Source organism: Solanum dulcamara, chromosome 5 (assembly GCF_947179165.1).
Source record: "Solanum dulcamara chromosome 5, daSolDulc1.2, whole genome shotgun sequence".
NCBI classification, from domain to species: domain Eukaryota; kingdom Viridiplantae; phylum Streptophyta; class Magnoliopsida; order Solanales; family Solanaceae; genus Solanum; species Solanum dulcamara.
In genome coordinates this window covers 2,446,861-2,469,860 of record NC_077241.1, presented here as the reverse complement: position 1 = coordinate 2,469,860, position 23,000 = coordinate 2,446,861, and the positions used below count along the sequence as shown (strand labels likewise).

Below are 23,000 nucleotides of genomic sequence, written 5' to 3'. Positions count from 1 at the left end.
GATAAAATGCTAGGTGACTTAATCTTACACCATAGTAATTGTAGTTCTGCTTATTGTTTATTGCCATTTGATTTCTGCATTGTATTGCTGTTTATAGGTGTGAGGTCATTATACTTTGATTAACTTATTTATTTATAGTAGTTAATGCCTCTTTCTTTCCGTACTATTCTATCATGACTTTCTCACTTTTGCTATTTCTTGTTTTCATCTTGTTTTCGGTATGCTTGTCCCTATCTGACCTTTTATCTTGTTTTACTCTTTTGAGTCGAGGGTTTTTCGAAAACAGCCGTCCTACAGGTAAGGGTTAGGTCTGCGAACACTCTACTCTCCCCAGACCTCATATGGTGTGACTATACTGAGTTTGTTGTTGTAGTATATATTTTTTAAATCTTAAAACATAATATATTAATCAAGAGTAAAATAATACTATAAAAAATTAAATTAAATAAAATGATATTGTGGTACAGTTTAACTTCTTATCTTAAAACAAAATACATTAACCACGCAAAAAGTTAAATAAAACAAAATAACATTAATATACGTTTAACTTCTTGTCTTAAAACAAAATATATTAACCACTATTAAAAAAATTAATACTATAAGAAGTTAAATATAATGACATTTGGTTGTACAATTAATATTTTTTTTCCTTAAAAAAAGAATTATTCATCATATCTTTCTTCTTCATCGGCCCTTTTCAGTTTTCACCGAACCCTAACTTTCCCCATTTTTTCCAAACCCTAAAATTCGAACACTCTACAAAAATCTCACTTCGAAAAATCGAAAATTTTCATGCAAAACCCTCGCCTTTAACACTAGTTTTTTAATATACAATTTTTGATTTTGGTGAAAAAAAGTATACAGTGTAGAAGCAGTTGAAGGATTTTTTTGGATTTTTTAACTATGGATTCTCAGCCGAACAATCTCTACGACACGGCGTCGCAGCCGGATACTGGGAACGACGCATATACATTCCTGGAATTCAACACACAAGGTGAAGAGTTTGATTATCCTGAATTTCAAGAGCTTTCACAGCCAATTCGATCTTCTGCGTGGCCAACACCATCGGATTCTCTGGTATCAGAAGTACCTGATCGACCTCCGTCGTCGTCGGAAGCGTCTCCGTCGACGAAATCACGAGGTGGAGGTGGGAATAGTAATGTTAGTAGTAGTAGTAATCAGGCGTCGGTGGTGGATGCATTGGCAGCGGGGATGAGTGGGTTGAATTTTGAAGAGACAGGGGATGATGAAGGTTTTGAGTATGGAAAAGGGGATTTTGGTGTTGAGCATGCTTGTAAGTACTGTGGAGTGACGAATCCTGCTTGTGTTGTTAGGTGCAATGTGCCATCTTGCCGCAAGTGGTTCTGTAATTCCAGAGGGAATACTTCGGGCTCACATATTGTTAATCACCTGGTATGTAAGAGGAGATATGTGCATTTTAGCTTATTTTGATTCTTATGGATTAGTGAGTGGCTCTCTTCATTGTGCAGAATAGCTTTATCATAAATAAATTGTTTGTGATGAGTAGCTTTATAATTAAAAGACAAAATAAATCAACAACAACATACATATGGGGAGGGTAGAGTGTCCTATTTTAGGGAGGTAGAGAGACTATTTTGGAAGGACACTGTGCTCAAATAGCACATATCAAAGCTGTTTGAATAGGAAAATGCAGAAGTAAAGAAGGCATGTCAAATAATATGGAAAACATTACATAGCATTCAGAAAACAAGGAATAGCAATAACAAGCCAAATAACACGATAACCGTAGCATAGGAAACAACATGTAGTAACAGAAATCATAGGATAAGAAAATATAGGAGTACTGCTACTACTATTACTACTACTTTTGTTAAAGGAGAAACAGGTACAATGTATCAAACCACCCACCAAGTCTATCCCATAGGAAAGTGAGACAGCAATCACTACCTACTAATCTTATACCCTAATCTACAGCCTTCATATCCTCTTAACTAAGGCCATGTCCTTGTTAGGCTGAAGATGTGCTGGTTTTTCCTTTTGTAGTTTATTTGGATGCTGAATTGAGATGATTTTCCAGTTATAGTGATCGAATGAAAAATAAAATTTTCTGCCCGCATTTTTGCTAACGGAAGCAGGATTTAAGTCTGAAAATCTCACACTCACTACTCCCCTGGTCTTAGTAGAGGGGTATATATAGTTCAAGCAAAAGGCAGTGCTGTGCCTCACTAGCTGCAGCAAGAGTGGGTGCTGCAGAAGAAGTGGATTACTTGTGGCAGGGGCGTGTTTCACTTAATGTGGTAGTCTCCTTTCCTCCCTGGCCCCTCCCCGTTCTCTCTGGGAAGTTGTGTTAGGAAAAGGTACAGACATGATTAAACATGGTGAAGTATGGAACCGGAAATTCTTGTACAGGATAGCACCAGAAAAGTGAAGTAGGTGAAGCTTATACAATTATGTTTCACTTAGCGATCATTACATGACTAGCCAATTAGTCTTTATTCTCTTTCTTCTTCATGTTAATCGATGTGGATTTTAGTAGTAGGTGGTTACTGTTGGAAAGGTTACTTTGCCTATTTATTCAGATCTGTTGTTAGTCTATCTTTAGTAATATGACCCTATGGGATGCTACACATTCAGAAAATAAAATTAAGGCAGTTACCATAATTTGGTTATAAGAATAAGGATAATCACAAGAGGTTGGTGGGAGTTATACAAAAATGATGATAGTAGATTTATTTCTAGCTTCATCGATTTTTTAACAGGAGTTTCCTCAGAGTGCAAATCTAGATTTCCTCAGTTCATGATAAGTTTAGTAAACAAACTACGGTTTTCTCTTTTTTTTAGTGCTGGGGGATCTCTTAGATAAAATGAACTCTTACCCCAATAAAAAGAAGGTTTTGACTTTTGTCTGAATCATGCAACTTTCATCTCCGCTGTAGTTCCTAATTTGTACATGTGAGAGAAGTTGAAAGGGAAACTCTCTATATGTTCATCTGGGAGAAAAATCAAAGCATCACTTTTTCTTAGTTTATAAGGGAGTGACTTGTCTATTGATGATCCAAACTGTGGGAATTTGCTAACGAAATATAGAATCTTGAACGCATGTTATATTTTGTTAGTGTCACCAGTCTAGACAGTTTGATCGGCCACTTGTGTCTAATGGATTTACATTGGAGAGTTATATTCATCTTGGCTTTTCCTACAATTGGCACGTCTATTATTTTATTTCCAAAAATAAGGCATTTATTGTAATTTTTGTTGGTGTTGTAAATTCTCAACTTTTCCCAATAGGTGCGAGCAAAACACAAGGAGGTGTGTCTTCATAAAGATAGTCCACTTGGAGAAACAATTCTAGAGTGCTACAATTGTGGATGCCGAAATGTCTTTCTTCTTGGCTTCATTTCTGCCAAGACAGAGAGCGTCGTTGTTCTCCTCTGTAGAGAACCTTGTCTAAGTGTTAATGCATTAAAGGATATGAACTGGGACCTGAGTCAGTGGTGCCCACTCATTGATGACAGGTGCTTTTTGCAGTGGCTTGTTAAGGTCCGGATTCTCTTTCTTATTCTTCCCTTCTGTTCCTTTTGGTTTCTGTTTTCTTTCCTGTATTTGTGATGTGTGGAGTGCTGCAGGTCCCTTCCGAGCAAGAACAGTTGAGAGCGCGCCAGATCAGTGCTCAACAAATCAACAAAGTAGAAGAATTGTGGAAGACAAATCCTGATGCTACCCTGGAAGATCTTGAGAAGCCTGGTGTGGATGATGAGCCTCAGCCTGTTGCCTTGAAGTATGAAGATGCCTATCAGGTTCTCGCTTGGTGATACTATTATGTTATCTCCTTTACCTTTTATCTGTATAGATGCTTTGCAGAAATTACTCTGCTATGTAGTTGTGAATTGCCTCTGTATTGAGTATTGACATTTTAACTATGCTTGCCTTGACTCTTCTAATGTAGTATCAAAACATATTTGCACCATTGATCAAGCTTGAAGCTGACTATGATAAGGTATGTCAGGATCTTAAGATTATTTTAGATGCTGGAGCCTGAATGTTTCACTGAATACTAGCTTTATCCTATTTTATTTTCTTAGCTTTTTGTTGCATCCTGAAGTATCATGGATTTTCCTCTAAAGCTACCTGCTTCTTCTCACTTTTGCTTTTGGATAGTGGGTGTGTTACTTCCTAAGTTTTCCTGATAGTGAGTTATCCGTAGAAGTGCTGAATTAATGAGAACAATTGCATTTACACTTGATTGACTTTTTCTTCTTGATTCTTAATCTCCATGACAGTTGAACTAAGACATACTAAGTTACTACTCTCTGTTTCACTTATGAGCAAAGATGTGATACTTTCCCTGTTCAAATTAATTTGCTCATCTTGTTCTTTTGTCTTTAAGTAGATTTTATACTTGTCTTGAGGGTAAGCTTACAATCTTTGGAATTTTGTTTTCTGTTTGGTAGATGATGAAAGAGTCTCAAAGTAAAGACAATCTTACTATTCGATGGGATATTGGTCTCAACAAGAAGCGTGTTGCATATTTTGTGTTCCCGAAGGTATATCCTTGTTATTTTATTCAACCGTGATTCTTCTAGATTCTTCGACTGTTATAGTGCTTATTGTTGTCATTTACTATTAAATCATGGCATGGAAACTTTTTTGTGTCTTAACCTACCTGAACTGAAGATAGTCTGCTATTTTTTCAGGAAGATAATGAGTTGCGTCTTGTACCTGGTGATGAGCTAAGGCTACGATATTCAGGGGATGCAGCTCATCCAGCTTGGCAATCCGTGGGGCACGTGGTATGGACCTTTTGTCTTGATATCCGAATCTTTTGAGAGGGAAAATATCGTATGGAGTCTGGCTAACCACAAACACCCTTAACAAGTAGAGACAAATTGGTTGGAATGATAAAGGCTCCCTGATCATGGAAAATTTACTTACAAGAACTTCTCCCAAAGCCCCCTGCTTCCTTTTTCTCAATTTTTTAAAAGGATTTCTTTTGCGGTTTCTACTCTTAAGATTTTGGTTGTATATTCAATTTTCAGGTAAAATTAACTGCTCAAGAAGAGGTTGCGCTTGAACTTCGTGCCAGCCAGGTACCTTAGATTTTAGATTGCTAGTCTCATTGTAATATTTTCTTCTCTCTTTTTTCACCATGTGTTCGTTTGTATTTTGGGTCTTAGCTAAACTATTCCCGTCTCATCAGGGGGTTCCAGTCGATGTGAACCATGGGCTTAGTGTTGACTTTGTTTGGAAAAGTACGAGCTTTGATCGGATGCAGAGTGCAATGAAAACCTTTGCAGTGGATGAGACTAGTGTCAGTGGGTGAGTGAGAATGTCTGGGTTCTACTATAGAAAGATCTAAAACAATTGTGAAGATTTCATGTCCTTAAATCATATTACTTGCCTAAGATTTATAATTCCATCTAAAATCAGATCAGCTTGTCCCTTCTTTCCCCTTCATTTTTAGGTATCTTGTGATGCTGCTGCTGATTTTATGTTTAGAGAAATGTCTGTTCTATTTTAAGCTTTGTCACTGTTGGAATGTTTATGGTAGTGCAGCTTTTCTTTTGTTTCCCATTCTCGGTATTATGAATGAACTTTGAATTAATTTATGCAGCACAAGGAATGTCATATTCATAGATTTAACCACCAACTTTATTTGGGTCAACCAGTTTGTAACTTCTGTTGTTGGAGTATTTAGTTTTGTATTCTTTTTTGCCTCTTGTGCAGGTATATTTACCATCATCTGTTAGGTCATGAAGTTGAGATGCAGATGGTCCGGAATACACTTCCACGTCGTTTTGGTGCTCCTGGTCTTCCGGAACTTAATGCATCTCAGGTTGACTGCTCTATCTTTGATATTGGCCATCCTCCCAATTATTTTTAGGGATACCTTATTGAACAAGATATCTTTTGACAGTGAGAATTGTTATTATTTTTAGGGATACCTTATTGAACAGGATATCTTTTGACCGTTAGAATTGTTATTAGTATTAAACATGTTATGATGGTTAGGTTTGAGAATTATAGTGAATGATCAACCCTTGTGCTGTGCTTGTTACATTGTGGAGCAGTGGTGCTCCGTAATCAGTTGCTCCCCCCCACAAAAAAAAGGAAGCAAAAAATGGAAAAGAAAACCTCTACCACCTCCAGTTGAAGGAGGACCTCAAAAAGAGGAGTTATATTGCTTCTGGTTGTCTTATTTTGCCATGTTGGTATTGTTAGGTTTTTGCTGTAAAAAGTGTTCTTCAAAAGCCCATCAGTTTAATTCAAGGTCCACCTGGAACTGGAAAAACTGTCACCTCTGCCGCTATTGTGTATCATATGGCGAAACAAGGCCAAGGACAGGTAACTTTGAAGTCCTTTTTTCCCTATATTTGTTCTCGATGTTTGTCACTTGATTTAAAGGCTATTTTTAGTTGTTAACTATTTTTTCATCAGGTTTTGGTCTGTGCCCCCAGTAACGTGGCTGTGGACCAATTAGCCGAGAAGATAAGTGCTACCGGTCTGAAGGTGAGGCACCAGCTATTTCTTTATCTCCTTCCCATCCCCAATATAAGTGAAAAAAAAAAGCCTTATGAAGACATCTTGAACTGGCTAAGAAGCTCAATCGCTATTTTAGTGGTCAATCCACATTTATGCAGAACTTATATCTAGTGGAAGCATCTGGCAGAATGTCGGACTGCTGTCCTCCTACCTTTTTGACAATATTATATACTTCTCCATCCCCAATCCAGCCTCTTTTATGGTGATGAGTTGAAAAAAGAGTTCTGTTTATATCCTCAGAAGGATTGAGTATGTCAGGAAACTGAAGGTTAAAAATGAATCTCCTATATCCATCCCAATTGACCTTGTCCCACCCATGAACACAAACTGAAGGAGAAGGACATAGGAGTCTAGAAGTATTGGAAATATATGAAATATAAGAGAAGTTAATAAATATTTCCAACATCATCTTTTTCTATAACTTGTGAGATTTTAGGTCCGTCCTTATTTTATTTTCTTTTTCTCAGGTGGTTAGGCTCTGTGCCAAGTCAAGGGAAGCTGTCAGTTCTCCTGTCGAGCATTTAACCCTTCACTATCAGGTTACTTTTTATTTTTTTGTCCTCAAGTGTTCATATATCGTTCTCTTTTTAATGTTGTCTTTTGAACTTTTGTCTATACAGGTTCGCCATCTTGACACATCTGAGAAGAGTGAACTTCACAAGTTACAGCAACTGAAAGATGAACAAGGTTGGTGTTGCTGTCTTGGCCACACTTGTGTTGGGATTTAGAATTTACCTTGGGATATTTTTGTAGTTGTCCTGTGTTTGTTCCTTTCTATTTCTTATTTAATATCCTTTAGTAGAGCATTCTTAATGTGTACACATGATTCAGAGTCATTTGATTTAATGGACTTTCAGGAGAGCTCTCCAGTAGTGATGAGAAGAAATATAAAGCTTTGAAGCGGGCAACAGAGAGGGAAATAGCTCAGAGTGCTGATGTCATTTGTTGCACATGCGTTGGTGCTGGAGATCCTAGATTGGCTAATTTCAGATTCCGCCAGGTTGGTTTACCTTACTACAAAAAACTTAAAAGTTTTTGTGAACTATTTTAGCTTTTCTGTTTCTTATGTTCTTATGTACTCATTCATGCTGGTTTTAACATTTCTGTTAAACCTCTTTGTAGGTGCTCATTGATGAATCCACTCAGGCTACTGAGCCTGAATGTCTCATTCCGTTGGTTCTTGGTGCAAAGCAGGTCATTATTGCAATTAATGTCTTCATTCATAAAAAAATGTCAATACTGAAAAGTAGTACGATGTTGGATTCTTACTGTGAGTTTTGTGCTAGGCTGTTCTTGTCGGTGATCATTGCCAGCTTGGACCTGTCATTATGTGCAAGAAAGCAGCTCGTGCTGGACTTGCTCAATCTCTCTTTGAGCGCCTTGTGTTTCTAGGCGTGAAGCCAATTAGGTTACAGGTGATTATCTGAGTCTGTTGGATATGTTAAACATGTCTATTCAGGGTGTTGGGGCTGAAGTGAAATTTAAGATTCTCTTTTTCCAGTTATTCTCTTGTTCTCATATAATTGCCATATCGATTGAAGGGCTCCTTTGTCATCTATGTTGATTTGAGGAGTCTTCTTTCCCTTTTTTTGGGTGGTAGTGGTGATGTTTGGATGAAGATGTTCATATCATTTTATATTGCGTTCTCCAATCTGCCACGTGCCATTACCCTAATATTCTAGTTTTAAAGGTTTTTTATTTTTTTCTATGCTTCACACAGCATAATGTTATTTGGATATCTAGTTTGTCATTATCTAGTAATACTTGTGTGTCTGACCTGTTCTGAGTTTCTTTTTCTCTAATTTAGCTGCTTTTGATTGATTGCCAAGCAATGATTGTTGATCCCCTCCTGGTCGGCTCTTTCTGTTTTTTTTTTCTGTTTCCTTGAACTTTTGATGTGCTTGCTCACATCCTCTATAAGTACTGTTTTACCCTTATTTAGCTATTAAATTGGGAAGTGTCAGAATTCTTATTTTTCCATTACTAGTGTTGATTCTGTTGTCTGTTTGCTTGCAATATCAGGTACAATACCGTATGCATCCTGCATTGTCTGAGTTCCCATCAAATAGCTTTTATGAAGGTACACTTCAAAATGGTGTAACCGTCAATGAAAGGCTATCATCAGGAATTGATTTTCCTTGGCCTGTGCCCAACCGTCCCATGTTCTTCTATGTTCAGGTACTATCAGATTGTTTTAGCTGATTCATCTTCAGTTGTTTTTGTCTAAGTCGCGGAAAATCCTGTCATTTCTTGTTTTGGTCACCCTGGGTGTTATTATGATGGTTATGGAGATATTAATGATTATTTCTTGAAAGATCTCTTGGTGCTTCTTCGATATTGTTTGAGGACTTTTTCCTGGTATGACTGATTTATTTAATCTTGAATACTTGGTCATTTATCTGTAGATGGGACAAGAGGAGATCAGTGCTAGTGGAACTTCCTATCTGAATAGAACTGAAGCTGCGAATGTGGAGAAGATTGTGACTACATTTCTGAAGAGTGGGGTAGTCCCTAGTCAGGTACGTTCTTATTTGCATATTTAAGGTTGAACACCTTCATTTTGTGGTAAGAATGTAATTAGTATATATTCACAGATTGGGGTCATAACACCATATGAGGGTCAACGAGCATATATTGTGAATTATATGGCAAGAAATGGTTCTCTAAGACAACAGCTCTACAAGGAAATTGAGGTAAGCAGTTAATAAATTGGCATTATAGTTTTCTTAGATTATTAATACATATTTTGAGTCTTTGCTATGTTCAGGTTGCAAGTGTAGATTCATTTCAAGGGAGGGAAAAGGATTATATTATTTTGTCTTGTGTCAGGAGTAATGAGCATCAGGTTGGCTTACATATCCATTGATTTTTTTTTTTTTGATGCTCAATGTTTTAAGTTTTAAATATTTTGATTTGTTTTGATCTGTTGTCAATTTTGTATCCTCTGAACCATACTGCCTTCCCTCTTTTCCCTCCTCTGGGGTCTTTGTTTGCAAAAGTTCCCTCTCCCCTTTATCTCGGGGTGCAGGAGGTAGGGAAACGTTTTGTTAGTGTTGACATGTGTTTTTACAATTACTTGCTTGCTTAATATATTTAGTCCACGACTCCACGGTGTCTCTCTTGTGCATATGCTTTTAGTCTATTCCACCATGTCCCGTCTTTTCATGATTAAACCATAAGTTTTGACTTCTATTACTTTCTCTTTTCTTCTAGGGCATTGGGTTCCTTAATGATCCACGTAGGCTTAATGTTGCTCTTACCCGTGCTCGTTATGGTATTGTTATTCTGGGAAATCCTAAAGTCTTGAGCAAGCAGCCTTTGTGGAATGGCTTGTTAACACACTACAAGGTAATATCTTCAAAATGTTCTCCTTTGGTAATACTACTAAAGCATTATGTCATGATTTCTCTGCTCTTCAAAGTAGTTATGACCTGCCAAATTTGACCCAACATTCGATGGTTAGTCTTTTGGGCTAATATATCTTCTTGTTATTACTTGCATACTTGGGGGTCGTTTGGTTGGCAACAAGTTATTCCGGGATTAATTATCCTGAGATAAGTTATTCCATCATGTATATGGGATAACTTATCCCATCACTAAGGTATAAATAATCCCATGACTGCCTTATACCTCCAACCAAATGCAGGATAAAATAGTCTTACATTTTATCCCTGGGATTATTATACCTTATACCTCACACCAAACGACTGCTTAGGGATGTATGTAGACGTCAGTAGGTGTTTGATGCTTTTGAGATGTTCCTACTTTAATGCATTTTTCTCGCAGGAGCATGAGTGCTTGGTAGAAGGTCCTCTCAATAACTTAAAGCAGAGCATGGTTCAATTTCAGAAGCCCAAAAAGGTACTGATGGTGGTTAAATACTCTACCAAAGTTACGTGTCTCTGCTCGTGCATGATTATGCATCAGTATTGAGGTGTGATGAGGCGTCTTTTTGTGTCATGGTTTGCAGATCTACAATGAGCGCAGACTCTTCTTTGGTGGTGGACCTGGAGCAGTTCAAGGTGATAGTTTTGGATCTGCTTCAGGCCCCGTTGCTGACAGGAGAAATAGTCGTCCTAGGGGTATGGTGAATTTGAACTCCCCCCCCCCCCCCCACTGGCTGTGAATTGTTTGTTTTGATGTTGTATGAAATTTAGGATTCCTGCATTGGAACATGTTTCTGGTTCATCTGATTATGTGTTAGAACCCTGCTTTTGCTGTTCTTCTTATTGTAGAGTTCTTCTCAAAATGGTTTCGGAGAAACTAGGAAGAGGCATTTTTATTATTATTAGAATCTCGAGTATATTTATATATGTATTTATCTGCTTTTGCTAAGGATATTTTTTTTTAAAAAATTTGGTAGGTTCCTATATGGCACCTGGTGTACCCAATGGTACTCAGAAACCTGGTGTTCATCCTGCTGGTTATCCGATGCCTCGGGTTCCCTTTCCCCCTTACCATGGAGGCCCTCCACAACCGTATGCAATTCCTACTCGTGGTGCTGTCCATGGGCCTGTTGGAGCTGTTCCTCATGTTCCACAGCCAGGTAGCCGGGGTTTTGGGGCTGGACGTGGCAACATCAATGCCCCAATTGGTAGTCATCTCCCTCACCATCAAGGCTCCCAGCAGCCGGTCGGAAGTATTGGATCTAACTTCAACTTTCCTTCATTAGATAATCCAAACAGTCAGCCTTCTGTTGGGGGACCTTTATCTCAACCTGGATATGCTTCTAATGTTAGTAAATTTTCAGATTGCTTATCCGATCAAAAAGTAGGTGATTTGGTGTAAGCATTTTTTTCTTTTGAATTATAGATGGCTATCCAGGGACCAGGCCAGTCATTCCGGGATGGACTTTCGATGGGTAGCATGTCACAGGTGATTGAGTCTGGACATCAAAATTGATATGTTAATTTATTTCTCTATCATATTGACCTTAAACTTTTTAATCAGGATTTTGTGGGAGATGATTTCAAGAGCCAGGGGTCTCATGTTCCATATAATGTTGCTGACTTCTCTACACAGGTGCCTTTCCTACACATTTTCTAGTAATTTGTGGATTGCGCCTGCACGTCACTGCCTTGATTATGCATAATTATTTTATTTTTCTCCTCTCCAATTATTTCATGTAGGATAATGTTTCTTTTTTATATTAACTGGCCTTTGTTGTCCTGGTCTTTAGGCTTCTCAAGGTGCATATGCTGTTGATTATGTAAGTCAAGGAGCACAGGCTGGTTTTCCAGGGAACTTTTTAAACCAGAATTCTCAATCTGGATACTCCCGTTTTGGTTCAGGAAATGAATTCATGTCTCAGGTTAATCTAAATTCACTCCTTTGGCCCCTCATCTTACTCTTTTAGGCCTGGAAAATATGTTTTTGAATGTGAGTCTAGAAGTCATGCAGTTCATCATACATGATGACTGATCTGTTGACTCTTCTGACTGGGTGGCTTGGTGGATGAGCTATGTGAAGTCGTTTCCTATGATCTCTTTTCTCATATCTTCCAGTTCCCCTTTGGTCCTCTGCTTATCAGACTTGATATATGTGCAGGACTATATGGCTCATGGTTCACAAGGTCTATTTACACAAGCTGGATATAATGATCCATCACAAGATGATGGTTCACAGAATCATTTTGGCATGTCCAATGTTAATTCACTTCAGTCTCAGGTTAATTTATTATTTAATTCTGCCTGAGAGTTTTCTAAATTTTTCAATGTGATCAAAATATGAAATAAGCATCAGACGAAGTCCACCAGATTGAGGAGGTGATTCTTCACCAGGATCTAATTCGGCAGACTTCGCTTGTTGCAAAATATTCTCTTCTTGCTATTAGTTCATTTCACCAAGTCTCATTGTGACTTGGAGGATTCAATTTTTCCTTGGAATGGCACTTGAATTTGTTTCCTTTCTTTCCAGAGTTTACTTAATCCACTTTACTCCCAGCCATTTGCGCACTACAATACACAACCATTGAACTTGCAAAGTTCCCAGCCTCAACAGCAGCAAAGGCCACAAGGCCAGGGCTTCCAAAATCAGAAACTCCATTACAATAGTTGAAGACCGCAGAGTTGTTATATGATGATTGATGGGTTATAGTTTTGCATCCAGCAATTCGGTTTGTGCTGTCAACATGTGACTGTATTATCTGACCTTAAGATGAAGTAAAAGAGTTTGCTAATAATTCAGGTCAGTTGGTGACATATTCCTTGCCAATAATCTTGAATGTCGAGTCAGAGGGCTTACGTGGTGAAAGGCTTCTTCTCTGGTCAAGGAAACCAAGCGCAGGACATCCGGTGCTGAGAAAGAACAAATAACCCATGTTATCTTCGTGAAGTTTTAAGTACTGTTTGAAAAGAAGGTATTAAACTGTTTCTCCATGAGAGAAAGGTTACATGGCGTGGTATTTGGCCGGAAGGGTGGGTTGTTCAGGACACGGAGGTTGTTACCTGCACATTGTAAGAGTACATCATTGTTTTTGTTTGAAGCTGCGACCATATCTTTTGTACAGTGTCCAGGCAAAATCCAGCTAACCCTTTCAGCTCTTCCTGACATGTAATTATACTCTCAGTTATTAGTATTACGGGGATGATGACGATAGATGTGTTTGTTATTGCAGCACTTTTAAGTTATTGGGTATATAAACATGCAGGTATTGGTCTTCTATTTAAATTGGGTTGCTTGTAATCCCAGTTATCATTTTTGTGGATGTCTTACGAAGCGGTTTGCTCATTAATGATGAAAGAATTTACGAGTACATAAGCACTGCATTTGTTCTTTCTGCATATGTCCCTTCTATTTCTACCTTTGAATAGCATATGGATTGCATATAGTGGCGCTTGACTAGCTTGTCTCTTGGTTGAAGCCATATGGGGTAGTACGCCCGATTGTTTTTTTTTTTACAATGCCAGTTCCACATTCTTTTGATTCCGAGGGTCCATCGGAAATAGTACAAAGGCAGGAGTAAGGTTTGTGGACATTTCATTCTTTTCGGATCTCACTTGTTGTATGACTATTACATTGCGTATGTTGTTGTAATGCCAGTTCGACATGGAATCTTTCCCAGGTTGTGTTTTTATAATTGGCATAATGGATAAATAGACATTCAAATTTGGCCTCAACTGATAAGTAAACACATTAATTTTGAGAGTACACATTTAGATATTTTAAAATGAATTATTTTTGAATATGTAAATAATTATTCAAAAACCTTAAAGATTTTATTTATGAATGTATGGTTAAAGTAAAGAAGTTTGACTATTGAAATTTAAACTATGTCATATAAATTGGGTGCAAAAAGAGTAGTATTTAATGTATATACATCAACATTGATTATACACCGATGACTACAAACTGTTACGATTACATGAAGGGGTTGTTTGATAGAGTGAATTTAAAAAAATAGCATGCATTAGCTTTGTGTTTTATTAGTATCTTGTTTGATACATTTTTTTCAACTTATGTATAACTAATGCTTGCATTAATTATATACTCTATTTGGTATTAAGGTATCTATAACTAATACATGGTATAAGGAATGCAAATGATTTTAATGCATATATTAGCATGATTAAAGACACAATTACCGTTCAAATTCTTTTCCACTACATTTGCAATAAGTTTTTTTTTTTATAGAAATTATACAATGCATGTTATTTAATACACCAAATCAAACACTTTATAAGAAATAATCTCAACATACCTAACGCAAACATAGCTAATACATCATATTTACCACTATTCTTATACATCCTACTAAGATCTTAGATGGGTCGGGTCATTTCATGTCAACAACTAAAGGGAATAAACAAAAGAGAAGATTTATAATTAGAAAAGCAAATCAGTAACAACAAATCAGAGTGGCGCAGCGGAAGCGTGGTGGGCCCATAACCCACAGGTCCCAGGATCGAAACCTGGCTCTGATAGAATAATTTAGAGGCAAAGGCTTCCATCCACTCAATTTTTTCCCAACATTTGCTTTTTCTTTTTTCCTCACTATTTACTCTTAAGACTTTGCCATTTTTTTTCTTTAGGCTTTAAAGAATTTCTGACACACGAGTTATGGATGTGTCATCATTTCAATTAAAAGCTTCAAGAAATTAAAATATGAGTAAGATTTGAGCTGGTTAGATTATGATATGCTTTTTAGCCCAAATAACTATTGACTCATCCAAATTCAATTCAACTCGCCGATTTGACACCTCTAAATTTTTACTAATGGTGGACAACTTTAGGGCAAAGGAAAGGAAATAGTGACACTCATTTTAGCATTGTATTGATTAGGGAGGTAGCTAGGGTTGATGTGGGGGACAAAGGTTGTGGGTATATAGAAATTGGAGATCATGAAATTGACTAGCTCATTTATTAATTATGTTGGTTGAGGTGGCAGAGGGATTTGTTTGTTTGAATTTTTGAAGATGGACTTTGAATTGAGACCCCTACCATTTCATTCCTATCTCATTTCAACTTTAAACTTTGTTGCATCTTGAGTCTTAAAGAATTGGGTCCCATAATTTTATTTTTATTGAAAATTATATGTTCAAATTATATTATTAAATATTATGATTTATGGGTGTGATGTAGTGATCAGTGAAGTGAGATAAAAAATTATGAGGTATCAAGTTTAAATTAAATTCCTAACAAAAAAATGCAAGATAATTTTATTCACTCTACCCAAATATTAATGATAAAATTACTCAATAACTATGCTAATGGGAGATAGCAAACACTCAATAGAATTAGTTGAGCTCAAGCTGAACTAAACACTACCACCACTAAAATATATTCACTTAAATTTATAGTTAGATTGTGTCAAGTAAAATAAAATGAAAGGAATATTTATTTCATGCATATAAGTATGCAATCCTAACTTCTCATGTTTGATAATTTCATGCATATAGATATTTTCTTGCCTTTGCCTAATTATATATATATATATATATCATGGCCAATAATGATACTAATAAATTTAAATAATAAACATGCAAAGACTACACACACTCATTAATTCCATGAAAATGGCCAGCCAATTTTTGCTTGATTAAATCTCTCCACTTCTCTTATAGCTTTAATCAATCACCTTTTGTCCTTCTTGATGGTCCCCATGATATATAATTGATGTGTTAGCAATTAATTAATTGTAATTTTTGGTCCCTTATTTATGAGTAAGTTTTGATGTTGGTCATTTTGATACTTTACTAAAATTGTTTAATTTTAATTTGATTAAGATATGCTACTCTTTTTATAGCCATTTCACACTTAATTAACAACCATTCTGGTTGATTTGATGATTTTTTGGCATTTAATTCCTAATGTGAAATATCTATATCTATAGAAAAGTGATTTTGTGGTGAGTCTAATTAGCAGTAGCCAGAATTTTCATTAAGGGCATTCAAAATCTGAAGACTAGACACACAAACTAATCGAAGGAGGTTTGACATCTACTATATATACATAAAAAATTATTTTATCTATGTATAGATAGTATAATATTTTATCGAAAGGGATTCGATTGAACCCCTAAACTTAATATGGCCCCGCCCCTCCTAGTTAGCCATCACTTTCGAGTTTGATGAATCAACTTCGTAACGTTGCTTAGCTTTCAACATTGCAAAGGATCGACAACCTTTCACTATATCATCTTCCATCAATAAATACTCTCTAAGGCATCGACCATATGCCTTAACATACAAAATATAGAAAGATAATTTTACAACATAATTTTAAATAAATAATTGATCATTTAAGCAATGAACGTTAACAACAATAATATAATCAATGTAATATGACAAATGGAATCTAGGGAAAGTAAGATAAACATAGATCCACTCGTAATTTTATAAGATGGAAAAATTATTTTTAGTAGATCCTGAAGTATCAATTTGTATTAATTACGTGTCAGATAGAAAAAGGGACAGACAAACAATTTTTACTAATAATAGATAATATTTCTAATAATGTCAACTTGTTTGTTTTAGAAATTACTAATTAATCCTTTGTTATTTATTGAAGTTCACAACATCATTAGTCTCTTGCTGGCCTAAAAAAAGATGAGGAAATGGACAATACATAACACTGGACCAGCAATTAAAGCCTGGATTTGTGGGGAATTCTTCAGACTCTTTAAGCTACTTTTTTGTTGTTGGTTTTTCATTAGTATTAGCATTTGAAATTCGACTCAATCAGAATTTGTGTTACGAAATTTGATATTTGGGTAGGTTGTTTATTGGATGAATTGAACGGATAATAATGCTTAACGGTTTAACTTATTGTATATCTGTTTTTTAATATACTAATTCGCTAGTCAATATCTATAAGCTATCAGTTGGTTCGGTATTGGATTAATAATTAACGGGTTGTTATCGAATGGTGTATTGACTCAATCATTTCATTCTCCCTTCTTTCACTTTCACTCACCAATATATTGATCTCTAATAAAATAAAATAATTTTATTTAGCTCTACTTAAGCTGGTAATTCTATAGTTGTAAATACAATAATTCTTAACGGGTTAACGGTTTATCCAATAAAGAAATTAAGTAATCCGTCCCTGCATCGACAAACCGTTAACTATACAATTTTAATCCGTTCACCAACTGTTAATTTGATAACCCAAAATAAATAAGCCAATAAACTAATTTTGCGATTGACTTATTGATTATAGTTCAATTTTAAACAACTTTGTATTTAATTTGGGGGTAAAGCATATTGTAATAAAGATGACTTGCTTTATATTCAGTCTAAAAATTCAAGATTTTAATTTAAAAATAAATTAATTACCATTTCATCACAATACTTATTGATAAGCTACTTTTTTCAAAATGACATATGATGAGTGGGACCTAATACCTAAAGAAAATAACTATTGCACTAGATCTCAAATTAATATATAATAATAACGAATCAATAAATTGAATTTCAAGCTAAATATTTGTATACATTAGATAATTTCCAACCAAAAAATAAAAAATAAAAAAAACATTAGATAAATTTTTTTAATGCAAATACATGTTCAAAACAAAAGTTAGAAATTGTTGAATTCATGCAAATTGTAACTATTGCACCAAATATATGTTGAAATTACATGTTAGATTTGGTAGATGCATGTTGTTGTTTTTTGTTTTTCTTGGCACACTATGAACATTTATTTTGAAGAAAAGATTATGAAGCACAAAGGCAAACCTTAAGTAGGGTCTTTGAATTGACTCAAGTATTGTGACTGTTGGTGTATATGTATTTTATTATTAAAATAAAATATTAAGTGCATTTGTTAGTGGGTATAAATTGTGGTAGAAGATGACTATCGATTTTTGTAACTTGTATGATCATTAGTTCTTGTAACTTTTATGATCATTAGTTTTTTGTAACTCATATGACCATTAGTTTTTTGTAACTTATGTAACATCTATCACATTCATCTACCCACATTAATACCCCTCATTCTATCTATTGATTACATGGAAGACTTATTCACCTATGAATAATGGTGGTTCTTCCTTTGTGAAATAAATGGAAAAAAAAAAAGATGAGATGAATATGTTAAGTGTGAAAATATTGTAATGTGTAATAGTGAAAGAGAGAGTTGAGACAAAGGAAATATTCTAAGTCTTCAACTATATTCACTATATAAAAGAGAGTATTTATATGTTGAAGGAAGGTGTTCTTTTGCGGAGCTTTGAACTCTTCAACTAATCCGGAGTTGCTTGAGTTGTACAACGTTGTTGGGCTGTTGTATCCTTGAGGGGACAAGTCAACAGATATACTGCTGAATCGGTGTAGATTATGCTGCAGTGGGTTTGAATCTCTGTAAAGAGAGCGAGATACCCGCGCCTCAGTCTGAATATATTTTTATTCATTTTATTTTTAACTTATTGTAATTTGTGGTATATTACACTAACAGTAACCACATTAATGAATGATATATGTTATTTGGAAGGGGTGATAATAGTATCGGCGTCAGAATTTTCATTAAAAAAAAATTAAAAAATAAAGAAGTAAATATATAAAAGGTTGAAGCGTAAACTTCACCAACCTTCTCATTTTCCTCTATAGTCAAGTGCTTTCAGCTCCTTTCTTTAATAAAATATATAGAAAAATATAGTTGATACTGAAAGAAGATTTTCAAAAAATTTCTTTTATGTTTTTACACGTATATAATTTTTCAGCAAAAAAGATATCAATCGATATTTCATGGATACATCTATCTCTTTCTTTAACATTAAGTGGCGAAATAAGAAATTTTAGCTAATAATATTTTGAATATTCACATAAATTTTCTTTTATGTTTTTACACGTATATAATTTTTCAGCAAAAAAGATATCAATTAATATTTTATGGATCTATCTATCTCTATTTTTAACATTAAGTGGCGAAATAAGAAGTTTTAGCTAATAATATTTTTAAAATGTTAATAGATACCATAAAAAGTAACTATCAGACTTATATATACTATTATTACGTTTTATATGCATAAAATAATTTTTCGACGAGATGATATACACCAATTCTGAGAAGATCTTTTTTGTTTTGAGGATTTTAATTTTTTCTTTGTGGGGATTGCTGAGGTTCTTGATTTGCAGCAGGAAATCTCTGATTCTGTGCAGCACAATACAAAGAAGACCCACCCACCCCACCCCACCCCACCCACTCTCAAATGTTCTACACCATTCCATATGCAATAACATTGAATTCAGAATTTAGACGTAGTGTATTTTTATTTAATTAAAATATATATATGTATATATATTTTTGAATTTGTCTTTGTATATTTATTTTTTCATTTTTCTAATGTTCCTTCTTGTGCTCAAGATTGAGCGTGACTCCACGAAATCTACTTGTTCTATATGTTTTTCAAATAACTTAGTCGATCGTTCTAAATTCTAAAGTTGAGTCTAATATGACCATATACTAATACTAGTATCAAATTTAATGTACTTTTAAATTTAGTTACAACTGTGAAAAATAACATGACAACTTTTAAAAAGTATATATGATGCGATCGATTCATATCGTATCGTATTACATTATATTTAATTGGTTATGTTTGTTTCTACCTAACCTTGTTTTGAAAAAATAGTTGTCTTATTTATGCTTGGTAGCTCCTTCTCGTGACTCTCATCAAATTTATTACTTAATTAATATTCTTCTATTGTCAAAAATATGACAAAGTACATACATACAGTAGCATTAATTTGATTAAATTTTGAATCGTAGTAGGACGATCACTCATAAGTGGTGGGGAAGGTAGGATGGTACCGCTCTGTGGCCAATCACTCTAACTATGTGTGGGTCTAACTTAAAGTTCGTGAAACTCACCACTATCTCATGTGAGCGTTGAGATAACTTCATTTAACTAAGAATTAGTAAGATAAGTTATAACCCCTTTAGCTTATATTCTTCTTTTCTCCAGTGGCAAAACATACTTTTAACACCTTAGCTAAATTGTAAGGAATTAAAACTAATGATTAAAAAATAAATAAAAAATTGGATGGATGTGATAATGTATATGCTTTTTATTTTTTTTATTTTTTTAGCCTGCTATTCTTATTCACAGAGGAGCTTAATTAATTTGAATTTATGTTGTGAAATCTCACTTTAAGATAAAACGCATTCTTCTAAAATGACTTCAATCACAAAGTCCAAACTCAAAATTTCTTATTAAGGACGAAGATCAAAATAATTACCCAACCATCATAATCTTTGGTCATGTGATCATCCACTCACCTGCTACAATACATATCACACCTAGAAAACAATAGCAAAGTCATGCTAGGTGTTGTTTAATTAGGTAATAATTCATTTGAAGCTTTTTTGTTTTTTTTATCAATAAGTGGAGCTTATCAATACCAATAATTTCCACTATCTAACTTGTCAAACACCTCTCATAAATCCATGAAACTTTTAATTAGCTTAATTAGAACATTATTAGCTATTTTTTTCCTATTGCTTTCAATAACAACAATAACATATACAATGTAATTTTATAAGTGAGATTTGAAAAAAAAAAATAGTATATGTGCAAAATTTATCCCTACTTGTGAAGGTAGAAAAATTATTTACAAAAAGATTCTCGATTCAAGAAAAACACAACAAATCACGTATGAAAAGAAAAGACAATAATAAAGAAATCAAGACAAAAAAACAATAGTTACAACAAATAATACAATAATCGAGATAAAAAAAAACATGTTTCTTTTGCTTTCTCATTATAATTAATTAAGATAAGGAAATATGGTTGTTGCACCACTTCCATCTATTCTTTTGATTTTTCAATCAAAAGCTAGCCATATTTTTCTTTGATTGCTTCCCCTTAATTTGATGGATCTTGTACACAAGATATGTTTAATTAACGGTCCTCCTCTCTATTTTTCTCCCCACTAAAAATCTTTAAGCACCATGCATTAACTAAATATTGTCGTTATTTTAATTTATGTGAATCTATTTGACTAAATACGAATTAAAGAAAAACAAATAAGAGTTTTAAGAGATGTGATCTTAAACTCTTAATTAAATGTGTCATACTATTTGTGTGACTATAAAACTTTTGACATGTCATAATATTAAGGAGATTTTTTCTCGATACAAATATTAACTATTAAGAACCAAATATAGATTTTTGGGTACCATTTTTCCGTCGTTAATAATTATTTTTCTTGTAGTGTTCAATTTTTTCCAAAGGTGAAAAAGGTTGAAAATGAGAGGATATAAGTTTCTCCCACTTGTCAATTAAACATAAGGCTATGGTCACAACAAAAAAAATGAAATTGACTACGAATTTTATCGCTAATCTATTATCGCACATAACTAAATAGAATTTTTTAAAAATATATTGCTAAATAAAACTAGTATCACTATTTTTGTTTATCTACGTAATTTGTCTGTTGCTAATTCATATTGTTTTAAGTGATGGATTTGGTTTGAGGTGTGCTTTTGGTGCAAAGAAAGGCGTAGTTAGTGGGTAGATTGTTGTAGGGGAGATGGTGAGGTTAGGAATGAGGACGGTGCTATATGTCAAGAAACTAATTAAACCAAATAATTACAAAGTCCAAAAGTGATTAGTTGTTGGAAGACTATTCAGATTATAATCGGATGAATAAGATTTCGACAATTTTAGTTAAAAATATCAAATTTGAATATCATAAATAAAATAATTTTGATAGGACGTTATAAATATTTGACATCTTACTTCAGGAAAAAAGCTCCATCTAACACCAAATCGATAATTTGGACAACAGGCACCAATTTTTTTTCAAGCATACAAACACCAAAAATTAAAGTATAATTGACTTTCATGATAATAAATAAATAAATATATATTTCAATTTTTTATTTTTTTGCAAAAAAATATCAAATTCAAAATAAATATTTGCTTGTATGCATGTCGATCAGTTACACTAAAATGAAAATTAGCTAGCAGTTGATGATATTGGCAACACTTCTCCCTTTAATGAGACTTATATAATGTGAATCCAAAATAATTTTAGGATCATAAAATAAGTATCGATTACCGTGTGAAAATATTTTAAATAATTATTAAATGAAGGACCACCATAATTTTTTTTTAGTGCTAACAAGAGTACAAGTATGACAACCAACTTGTTTTCAACAATATAAATGACAAATGAAACAAGAATAGGTCCTACTTGCTTAAAAATGGATGGAAAATTTTGACGTGCATGCAATTGATGTTTGAAAATTAGAAAAAACTTAAGAGGAAAGTTCATGAACATTAGCAAGAAATAATTGGATTGATTTGGCCACCTCAAATTGTCTAAAGTGTGAACACTTGTTTAAGTTAATTATAATGTTAATATATCATGTTAGTAATTAATTGTCTAAATTGTCAATTTATTTGGTCTGGTTAAGACGTGTATTAAGTATTACTAGACAACTTTGTTCAAAAATCTCGAAACACCATCTTCATCATAATATTTCTATACTTCTTTTTTCTGTTTTAGTTTCCTCTATAGTTAGGAATATAAATCTTTCCCCTAATAACAATAAAAATAATAATAATAAATATACTCAATATAGTTTCACAGACAGGACATGACGCATTTACGACTTACCGAGGACATGACCTTAGATAGGAGGGTGTGGAGGACACACATTAGGGTAGAAGGCTAGCACATAGTGGCATTTCTCCCCCTTATCCGTAGGCGTATTAATGCACTATGATTCCTTGTACTTTGATTTATGGTATTTATGTTAATATCTAATAATACCTACTGCTTTTTGTGCTTTGATTATTTCGTTATCTATTTATCTACTTTTAATATTCTTGTCTGACCTTTTTTATGCTTCTATTGAGCCGAGGGTCTTTCGGAAACAACCGTCCTACATTGGTAGGAGTCAGGTCTGCGTACACTTTACCCTCCCCAGACCCTACGATGTGGGATTTCACTGGTTGTTGTTGTTGTTGTTGTTGTATAGTTTCACAGTTAAGATCTAAAGAAGATAGATTGAACATAGATTTTACTCCT

The 23,000-nt window shown here is 34.2% G+C and overlaps 1 protein-coding gene and 1 non-coding gene across 2 annotated transcripts; both read left to right on the top strand.

Moving 5' to 3' along the window:
• Positions 1-671: 671 nt before the first annotated feature.
• LOC129888750 (regulator of nonsense transcripts 1 homolog) lies at positions 672-13,281 on the top strand. Its single transcript, XM_055963744.1, has 29 exons — positions 672-1,413; positions 3,271-3,522; positions 3,609-3,779; positions 3,929-3,979; positions 4,434-4,526; positions 4,677-4,772; positions 5,019-5,069; positions 5,180-5,298; positions 5,707-5,815; positions 6,202-6,324; positions 6,418-6,489; positions 6,990-7,061; positions 7,143-7,209; positions 7,380-7,522; positions 7,645-7,716; positions 7,809-7,937; positions 8,545-8,700; positions 8,928-9,041; positions 9,117-9,215; positions 9,290-9,367; positions 9,736-9,870; positions 10,309-10,383; positions 10,493-10,604; positions 10,886-11,256; positions 11,335-11,397; positions 11,473-11,544; positions 11,702-11,833; positions 12,070-12,189; positions 12,439-13,281. The coding sequence occupies exons 1-29, from the start codon at positions 904-906 to the stop codon at positions 12,577-12,579; spliced, it is 3,798 nt and encodes a 1,265-aa protein (XP_055819719.1). The 5' UTR covers positions 672-903; the 3' UTR covers positions 12,580-13,281.
• A 1,091-nt stretch (positions 13,282-14,372) lies between these two features.
• TRNAM-CAU (transfer RNA methionine (anticodon CAU)) lies at positions 14,373-14,444 on the top strand. Its single transcript has one exon. It is a non-coding gene; the product is annotated as a tRNA-Met (tRNA).
• The last annotated feature ends 8,556 nt before the right edge of the window (positions 14,445-23,000 follow it).

Coding starts and splice junctions, on each gene's coding strand:
- LOC129888750 (XM_055963744.1), top strand. CDS start 904: ATGGATTCTCAGCCGAACAATCTCTACGACACGGCGTCGCAGCCGGAT. Junction 4,527..4,676: donor CATATTTTGTGTTCCCGAAG/GTATATCCTTGT, acceptor CTATTTTTTCAG/GAAGATAATGAGTTGCGTCT. Junction 11,398..11,472: donor CGATGGGTAGCATGTCACAG/GTGATTGAGTCT, acceptor CTTTTTAATCAG/GATTTTGTGGGAGATGATTT.